General features: G+C 41.4%; 1 protein-coding gene across 1 annotated transcript in view; it reads left to right on the top strand.

The window, feature by feature from the left end:
• The first annotated feature begins 4,277 nt into the window (after positions 1 to 4,277).
• itgb5 (integrin, beta 5) overlaps positions 4,278 to 10,069 on the top strand; it is a 122,316-nt gene continuing 116,524 nt past the window's right edge. Inside the window, exons 1-2 of the mRNA XM_080199234.1 lie at positions 4,278 to 4,818; positions 5,056 to 5,141. Coding sequence (XP_080055360.1) covers positions 4,743 to 4,818; positions 5,056 to 5,141 — 162 coding nt within the window. The 5' untranslated portion in view covers positions 4,278 to 4,742. The remainder of the gene's footprint in view (positions 4,819 to 5,055; positions 5,142 to 10,069) is intronic.

The following is a 10,069-nucleotide window of genomic DNA, read 5'->3' as shown; positions in this document are numbered from 1 at the left end:
TCAGTTCTTTCTGAATGAAGATAACCTTCTTCATTACAGTCTTACGTGGTCAGTCCCTTAATCTGAGACTGTATTCCATGGTTCTAGATGTACCAGCCTGGGGAAACAGACTATCTATGTCGGCTCTGTTTTGCCCTGTAATAATTTTGTAAGTTTCAATGTCTAAATGGATTAATTTCTTTTCTGACTTATCTTTAGTATTCAAACAAATGATGGAATTAAGTAATTATGACAACTAGATAATTTTCTTCTTTCAAGCCAAATATACATGTGCCTTTTTGTACATGTACATTTTGCTTTTATTTTTCTTTTTATTTTTGTTCATTCGTGGGACATCATTTATTGCCCAAGCCTAGTTGCCCTTGTTCAGAGGGCAATTGAGAGTCAACCACATTGCTGTGGCTCTGGAGTCACATGTAGGCCAGGCTAGGTAAGGATGGCAGATTTCCTTCCCTAAAGGGCATTAGGGAACCAGATGAGTTTTTCTGACAATTGACAGTGGTTTCATAGTCATCAATAGATTCTTACTTCCAGATATTTTTTATTGAATTCAAATTCCACCATCTGCCATAATGGGATTTGAATCCCGGTCCCCAGAACATTAGCTGAGTTTCTGGATTAATAGTCCAGCAATAATACCACTACAAAGCTTTGTGACCAAAGATATTTTGTAGGTGGTTTTTGGAACTCTGTCATTGCATAACACATCCCCCTGCTAGACTGCCCACAGAAAGACAATTACAAATATTTGCAATATCTCGATTTACTTAGGTGACACTTTAGAAAGGGGTTGACAAAATGAAAATGACTTTAATCTGTTGAACTATCACTTTACGTTACTTTGCAGTATTGAAGGTGAAACGTAATTCTTCTCATAAAAAAGGTTTCCTTAGGTTTGGGAAGGTTTACAAAAGTAAACCTCTTAGTGTGTCCTGGGATACGTAGGTTAGAGGGATTAGTGGGTAAAATATGTACTGATATGGGGGTATGACCTGGGTGGGATTGTGGTCAGTGCAGACTTGATGGACTGAATGGGCTCTTTCTGCATTATAGGGTTCTATGATTCTATGAAGATGAATATATTAGGTAATCATGATACCCAGGTAATTGTTTAAAACTGTAACAACATGAAAAGTTATATTAATGACAGTTTTGGTTTTAAATAGTGAAACCCTGAAACAGTTAAATTGCAGCAAGTTGTTAACTTGTGCTATGGATGTGACAGTAATTATTGATCTTTTTATTCTTTCACAGGATGTGGGCAATGCTGCTATTGACCATATTGTGACAACAAAAGTAACGTTTTAATGCTTATTCTATATGTAGCACTTAAAAGCTCCACCATTACATATGATATATAGCAAATTCTGGTAAACAATACTCTTATTCAGAGTTCAAATACTGAATTAAAATGTTTCAGTATTCCTGTTTATTTTTAATTTATGCTTAAAAATAAGCTATGAACCAATTTTGAAATGTATTTGTAAACTCACTTTTTGTGTGCTGCAACAACAAAGCACTTCTTATTCCTCATAATTGTGAGCTTTTGGACATCAGGGCCTCAAGACTTGAAACATTCTCTCTCCATAGATGCTGTCATAAGAACATAAGAACATAAGAAATAGGAGCAGGAGTAGGCCATCCAGCCCTTCGAGCCTGCCCCGCCACTCAATAAGATCATGGCTGATCTGTCGTGGCTCAGTTCCACTTTCCCGCCCTCTCCCCATAACCCTTAATCCCCTCTCTTATCAAAAACCCATCAACCCGCATCTTAAAAATATTTAGCGAGGCAGCCTCCACCACTTCAACGGGCAGAGAATTCCAGAGATTCACCACCCTTTGAGTGAAGAAGTTCTTCCTCAACTCCATTCTAAACCGTCCCCCCTTTATCTTGAGGCTGTCCTACTGTCTTTTTTGAGCGGGAAGAGTCTCTCCACCTCTATCCTATCCATCCCATTCATCATCTTATACGTCTCAATGAGACCTCCCCTCATTCTTCTAAACTTTAACGAGTACAAGCCTAGTTTATTCAGCCTCTCCTCATAGCTCAACCCCCTCAACTCCGGTATCAGCCTAGTAAACCTCCTCTGCACTCCCTCCAAGGCCAAAATATCTTTGTGCAGGTGCGGCGCCCAAAACTGCACACAGTACTCCAGCTGCGGCCTCACCAATGCCCTATACAGCTGCAGCAAGACCTCCCTACTTTTATATTCAATCCCCCTCACTATGAAGGCCAGCATCCCATTCGCCTTCCTGACCACCTGCTGCACCTGCAAGCTGGGTTTTTGCGACTCATGCACAAGGAGCCCTAGGTCCCTCTGCACCGTCACCTGCTGCAGTTTTTCGCCACGTAAGTAATAATCCTTCCTACCATTATTCCTACCAAAGTGGACCACCTCACACTTGCCAACATTAAATTCCATTTGCCATTTCCTGGCCCATTCGCCCAGCCTATCTAGATCCTTCTGCAGACTGTCCACACCCTCCGCACAATTTGCCGTTCCCCCAATCTTGGTGTCATCAGCAAATTTCGACATCCTACACTTGGTTCCCTCCTCCAGATCATCTATATAAATGGTAAAAAGCTGAGGCCCCAGCACCGACCCCTGGGGCACTCCACTAGTCACCATCCGCCAATCCGAATAGCATCCGTTGACCCCCACTCTCTGCCTCCTATTTGACAACCAATCCTCTATCCATGCTAACACCCTACCCCCAACTCCATGTCCCTCGACCTTCTGCAATAACCTCTTGTGAGGTACTTTGTCAAATGCCTTCTGAAAATCTAGAAAGACCACATCCACCGGCTCTCCTCTATCCACCGCCCTAGACACATCCTCATAGAACTCCAGCAAATTTGTCAGACACGACTTCCCTTTAATGAAACCGTGCTGCGTCTGCTCTATCAAGCAATTCCCTTCAAGATGCCTCGCAATTTCCTCCTTAATGACAGATTCTAACATTTTACCTACCACAGACGTTAAACTAACCGGCCTATAATTCCCCGCCTTTTGCCTGGCACCCTTCTTAAACAACGGCGTAACATTAGCCGTTTTCCAATCATCCGGCACTTCCCCGGAATCCAGCGACGTCTGGAAAATAACCACCAAGGCATCCACTATCACCTCCGCCATTTCTTTCAGAACCCTCGGATGCATTCCATCCGGTCCTGGGGACTTGTCCACAATCAGCCCCTCCAGTCTGTCGAGCACCGCCTCTCTAGTAACAGTAATGTCATTAAGACCCTCCAGTCCTACCACCTTTCCATTGCTAACACCCGGCAAATTATTCACGTCCTCCTCCGTGAAGACAGAAACAAAAAAGTTATTCAATACCTTAGCCATATCCCCATCCCCTACCACTAGGTCCCCTTTCTCATCCTCTAAAGGACCAACATTCACCCTAGCCAGCCTCTTCCTTTTTATATATTTATAAAAACTCTTGCTATCCCTTTTTATATTAAGCGCTAGCCCAGCTTCATAGTTTGTCCTACCCTTCTTTATCAACTTCTTTGTCAATCTTTCTTGACATTTAAACCTCTCCCAATCCTCTTCTCGCCCACTACTCTTAGCTACTCTAAATTCCTCCGCTTTTAATTTAACACTTTCCTTCACCTCCTTTGTTATCCACGGCTTATTACCTCTCCTCCTACGGTCCTTTTTGACCATCGGAATAAATTTCCGCTGAGCACCAAGAAAGATCTCCTTAAAGATCCTCCACTGCTCCTCAGCAGACCCTCCCTCCAACGCGCTCCCCCAGTCCACATTCGCCAATTCTTCTCTCATCCTACCGTACTCCCCTCTATTCAAACAAAGGACGCGTGTCCGGGAACCCACTTTCTCCTCCTCCATCTGCACCAGAAACTCCACCATACAATGATCACTCTCCCCAAGAGAGATTTTCCAGCATTTTCTGTTTTTGTTTCAGACTTTTGAATGGACCTATCATCTGTAAGGCTGCTCTTTCTGTGTAAGTGCAACACTATATTCTGCACCCTTTCCTTTGCCCCTTATATACTCTATGAACAGTATGCTTTACCTGCAGCGCGCTCAAGAAACAATACTGTATCTCAATACGTGTGACAATAATAATAAATTAAATCAAATCAAAAGCGGTCGAATTACTGACGACTTTTGTTTTCTATTCAGTTTCAGGCCAAAGTTAGATCTGTATTTTTAATTCATCAGACTTGAAGGAATGCGTGCGTGCACAGGTCAACGAGTTGGCCAGGGAAGTGCTGCGGGGCTGAAAGGGTTAAGGAGGCGGGGTCGGGGGCCCGGAGCTCGCGCGACTGAGCGGCAACAAAGTGTCCGCTGCCGGCTCAGAGTGAGGAGATAGTGCCAGGGCTGGCAGTACCCAGTCTGAGGCCAAGTATCTATCACAGCTGCGTCTGCAACTGAGGACGCACGGAGACAGAGCAAAGCAGGAGCAGCCGAACGGGGAAAAGTTGGGCGATTTTGATGTGGACACCGGGCATTATTCCTCCTCTCCCTCTCTCCGGCCGGGCCCGATGTCAGCATGAGTTTCCCAGCGCCGGGACCACACAGGAAAGTTTGGGAGACGCGACCCCTCCAAATGTCTGAGCCCCAAATTCCACTGTGATAACTGCAGCCAAAAACAAAACTTGCGAGTCTTTCCGACTGCGGCGCTGGTCGGATCGTGGAGGTGGTGGGGCGGGAGGAAGGCAAAAATAAAGGACATGTTTTGAGTCCACACGGTCAACAAGAGTTGCAAAAAAAGCCATGTCCAAGAAAAGGAGCTTAAATTATTTGTTTTTATCTTATCCAGTGTTTTATCTATTGATGCAACACGTTATCGGTAAGTACTCTAAACCTTGTTTGAAGTATTTGGGTTCGGCTGTTGTTGTTGGTAAATATTGGTGATATCAGCCTTGTGTATTGTTGCTGATGCTTCATATTTGTGGATTATTTTGACAAGCACCACTGACTCTGTGGAGCTTTGGCACGAATATATAAACCCGAAGTTGAGATGTCTTTATTAGGTTGAGTGCGCACACAAAAAGTGACAACTTTTTTTTTCCCATTTGTGTCGAAGGTCTCAATATTTGCACAAGTGGACATGCTACCTCCTGCCAAGAATGTTTGCTTATTCATCCCGACTGTAGTTGGTGTGTTAAAGAGGTAGGCTGTTCACAATTGTTACAAACTCGTAAGCAATCAATTTATTAGAGACATTTATTTTGTATCCTCTTTTTTTCACTGCCGAATGTAATCTGAAGGCGATTCCTTTGGATTTGTCGTTAACTCATTTACAGTGGCCCCAACCTTTGGGGGAAATACAAACAAACAATAACAACAACAAAAAAGTATGCAGAGGATAATAATCCGAAGGGGACCAATAATTAGGGGTGCTGATAGCAGATTCGGTCAGTGTGTCACGTTCAGCCTGTCAATGGAATACCACATATAATCAGAAACATTTATACATTTATAGGCATTTGCTGTCAACTTTTCTTATTATAATGGGAAGCGCATCTGAAAAGTCGGTGTATTTCCTCCCAAAGAAGGCACCGCAGCATCTTCCCTGGCAGGAGGGTGAAATTGCAGCAAATAAGTTCTCGTTATAAGTGGGTATTTATGAATTTGTATTGGATACACATTAAGGATGGAATGTATAACTTTCAAGTTTTATACTTCCAGGATCTAGCACAACTGCTCCCATTTTATTTAAGCATTACATTTAACCTTGAGTCCCATTTGTCCGCTTTATAGACTTCGGCCACCTGTGGCTGGATCATGACATTTGTTTGCAGCATCTGCTTACAATGGAATTTTAAATATGTGTGTCTTTAAGAAAATGAGAATGTGGAAAAAATAGCTCCAGGCTTTCCGTGTGTGATATTAATAGGGAAGTGTTCGAATTGACTTGCAAGAAACAGCCGGTTCTTAAATCATGGCCGGCTGTGAAATTGACCACTGAACTCATCAGCTGGTGTCCACATTTCCTTGTGGTGACAGGGAAGTTCTGAATTTGTTAGTGCGAAGTTGTGTCTAATTATGTCACCATTGTGCGTGAATTGCTGGTGATTCGGCTGATGCCTTTATGTTTTCAGAGTTATATCTACCGAAGCTTCTGAGTGTCAGTGAGGTCTGAGAATGTGTAGTTCTGTCCTCAGTTTGGATTGAATCCAACCAAATATTTTCAGGTGTTCAGTCAAAACTTTTAGATCTATACCATTTATAGGAACATGGGAAGAGAGGGAGATAATACGGCCTCTTAAGGCTGATCTACCATTCAGTTCAGTCAAAGGTACCATGTACTTTCCATCCATTTTCCTACCTTTGTTCCATGTCCGTTAAAACCATTGCCCAACAAAGATCAATCAATCTCAGTCTTGAAAATTTTGATTGATCCAGCATGCACAATCTTTCGCAGGAATGAGTTCCAGATTTCTCCTATTATTTCAATGAAAAGATGTCTCCTGATTTCATTCCTGGAAGGCTGAGCTTCATTGATAAGATTATGCCCTCTTGTTCTGCTAGCCACCACTGAATTCAATGTTCTAGCTGGGGTTTGACCAAAGTGCTGTCCAATCGACCATTACTTCCTAACTGTTGAATTCTAAACCCCTCGAGATATTGGCTAAAACTCCAGTGATCTTTTTGTACTTGTGACTAACCTTCAATGATTTATATACATTGATCCCTTTATTCCTCAACAGTTTTTAGTCTTTCGCTATTTAGGTTCTATTCTGATTTGTCTTCTTTGGATTTCACACATCCGCTATTTTGAACTCCATCTGTCATAATTTGTTTACTCACTAAATTTGTCTGGAGTCCTTCATAAATTCTTGACCCCATCTGGCCACTTAATGCTCCTTCTGACTTAGTGTCACCAAATTTCTTTCAAATAAATCATGGAAAAACGGAAGACATTGTCTTCACTTTCTGCCACAAACTCTGTTCCCTAGCTTTAAAATCCATCCCACTCCCTAACAATTTTCCGATGTTGAACTAGGCCTTTGCAACTTTGTGATCGTACCTGACCCCCAATTAATCTTCCAACCACTTACCTGCTCCATCACCATGACAGTCTACTTCCTCCTCCATATTATTGCTCGACTTCAAGTCAATGAGCTCATCTGCGGCTGAAACCATCCTTTGTGTTTTTACACTTTACTATTCCAATGCTCATCTATCTAATTTTCCATCGTTAACCCAATATAAATTTGAGGGCATCAAAATCTCTGCTGCCTGTATCCTAACTGGCACCAATTCCCAATACCCACCTCTCTTACTTACTGATCTACCTTGGCCTCTGAATGGCAAAGGTTCCATTTGAAAATTGTCACCCTTGTTTTCAAATCCTTACTTTCCCTTCTGTTTCTCTACAGTACCCCCCTCCCCCCACCAGCTCTTCGAGATTTATGTGATCTGGCCTCTTGCATTGCTCTGTTTTTAATGTCTCCACCATTGGTGGCCATTCCCTTGGCTGCCAAGACTTTAAGCTCTGAATTCCTTTCTGAAATCTCTCTGCGTCTTTAACTCTTTCCCCTCCTTTAAAACAATGCTAATAATGTAACATTTTGACTGAGCCTTTGGTCATCTGCCTTGGTATCTCCCTATATGGCTTAGTGTCAGATTTTTATTTGTTAATACTCCTGTGAAATATCTTGGGACATTTTACTACATTAAAGATGATTAACATGGAAATTAATATTGTTGTTTTTTACCAGTTAATTGTCATGTGGTGGAGAGTTGGGCACTCAGTACAGATTCCTGAGAAACATCATGCCGTACCCCATGAATCGTAGAACATCCTCTTTATTCTTAAGGCCTTCTGCCTCACATCCATAGAACATAGAACACCACAGCACAAACAGGGCCTTTGGCCCACAAGTTGTGCCGATCACATCCATACCTACCAAGCCATAGAATTATCTGTAACTCCCAATCCCATTAAACCCCATATACTCATCCAGAAGTGTTTTAAAAGGCCCCAGCGAGTTCGCCTCTACCACCACCGACAACAGCCGATTCCACTCACTCACCACCCTCTGAGTGAAAAACTTAGCCCTAACATCTCCTCTATACTTGCATCCCAGCACCTTAAACCTGTAAGGTGCCATAACATAAGCTACAATACCATGCAATGTCATTTTTGCTAATAGCCGCTTGTGGAGCCAAATCAAAGTGCTTCCAAGATGCCCATGTGGACAAACACCATTTGCACTCCCTTATCAACCATGCTAATTGCAGTGCGAATGTTAGCCTACTTGTGTTTAATACATAAATTTTACTTACTTTATTTTACTAATGATCTTCTCAAATAAAAATACATGCATAATCCAAACATGGTTTACTCTTTACAAATCCATGTTCACTTTCTTTGATCAACTGATATGCATCCAACTGCTCAGTCAATCTGTCTCTAATGATTTACTTCAGCAATTTTCACATATTTAACATTAAACTGCAACAGGTTTATTTGGTAGCATGAGCTCATGCTACCAAATAAACATGGTGGACTTTAACCTGGTGTTGTGAGACTTCTTACTGTACCCACCTCAGTCCAATGCCGGTATCTCCACATCATAACATTATCTCCCTACTTTCTTAAGCAATGAATGACATTCATGATTTTCCAATCGAAAAGCACTATTCCTCAATCTAAAGAGCTTTGGATAACTAATACATCTTTAATTTCTTTGTCTACTTCCTTACAACCTTGGGACAGAAACCATTTCATTCCAGATATTTCTCTGCCTATGGGTCAATTATTTTCTCCATAGTGATTTTAAAAACTTGTACTCAATCCAGCCATGTCCTTTGTTTGATCTGTTTTTAGGCACAATGCTCCTCATTTTGTCCTGCTCTTCTATTGTGAAAGTGAACACAATGTATTCATTTCGGAAATTATTTTCTTATTATACATTTTAGACTTGCCAGCATCCATTTTAATAGGCCCACACTCCCTTTCTCAATATATTTCAAAAAGCTTGTGAGATTAATTTTAATATCCCTTGCAGATTATTTTATATTTCTTTTTGTCCTCCTATTACATCCTTTTTATCCTGTTGTTGATTTTTAGAACTCTCTGATTCTGCTGGATTTCCATTTTTCTTTGTACTTGTCCAAATCTTTTCCTTTGCTTAACTAAACAAACAGCCTTTGATTTATAGGTCTATGTACTTTATTAGATTCTTTAAATACTTTTGATTATTTCTGAGTAGGTTTACATCTCAGCCAGGTTTACTGTGATCAGTTTATTTCTCATCTCTTCAAAGTTTTACCTCATTCAAATTTCCACTTTTGATTTGTGATCTGGCCTACGTCGACTCCAGAGCCACTGCAATGTGGTTGATTCTCAGCTGCCCTCAGGCAACTAGAGATGCTGGCCAGCCAGCAATGCATGTGTCCCATGAATGAAAAAAAATTAAAAGAAAATAGTTATCTCTTCTGTATCTGAAACACATTTATATTTTAGTTATTATTTGCAAGGTTCTCCTTTAGTGATAAATTGTTATGGGCAATACACAGATTTTTCTACAAATGAATTTCTGATTCTGTATGAATGTTTGGCAGGGATGTAGAAATTGATGTAGTAACCATTTATTAATGTAGAGCTTTAATCAAGGCTTCAGGGCCCTCGATCTCCAGATTTTTCTTAGAAGAAACAATAATGTTGAATTAATTAGTTTGATCTTTTTATATCCCCTAATACTCTTACAGTTGACATGTGCTAGGTATGATTTCAGCAGTGAGGACACATAAAACACCACCACCTTCTCTTCCTCCACAATATGATATGTGGGTGGGTGCCAAAATTGGCCATCTGCCTGCCCTATATAAACAAGAAATTAGGGGTCCGGTGAGCTTATTAGCAGGACATTTGACCTCGACAGTATGCTGCCCACACCCTAAAATGGTTGGTGTGGACAGTCAGGCATCTTTTCTGAAAAAAAAATTTTCAAAGTTGGAAGGTAGTGGGGGCATAATTTTCACGGGGTGGGAGCCCTGCTAAGGTAGTAACCCTGTTTCTTCCCACCTGCCTGTTTAATGAAACAGAACCCATCCCCTTCCTAAACAGCCCAAATTCTCTTTTCCCA

This window comes from Carcharhinus amblyrhynchos, chromosome 11 (assembly GCF_965287045.1).
Source record: "Carcharhinus amblyrhynchos chromosome 11, sCarAmb.v2.hapA, whole genome shotgun sequence".
NCBI lineage: Eukaryota > Metazoa > Chordata > Chondrichthyes > Carcharhiniformes > Carcharhinidae > Carcharhinus > Carcharhinus amblyrhynchos.
Note: the sequence above shows the minus strand (reverse complement) of the source record. Positions and strands in the feature narration are given on the sequence as shown.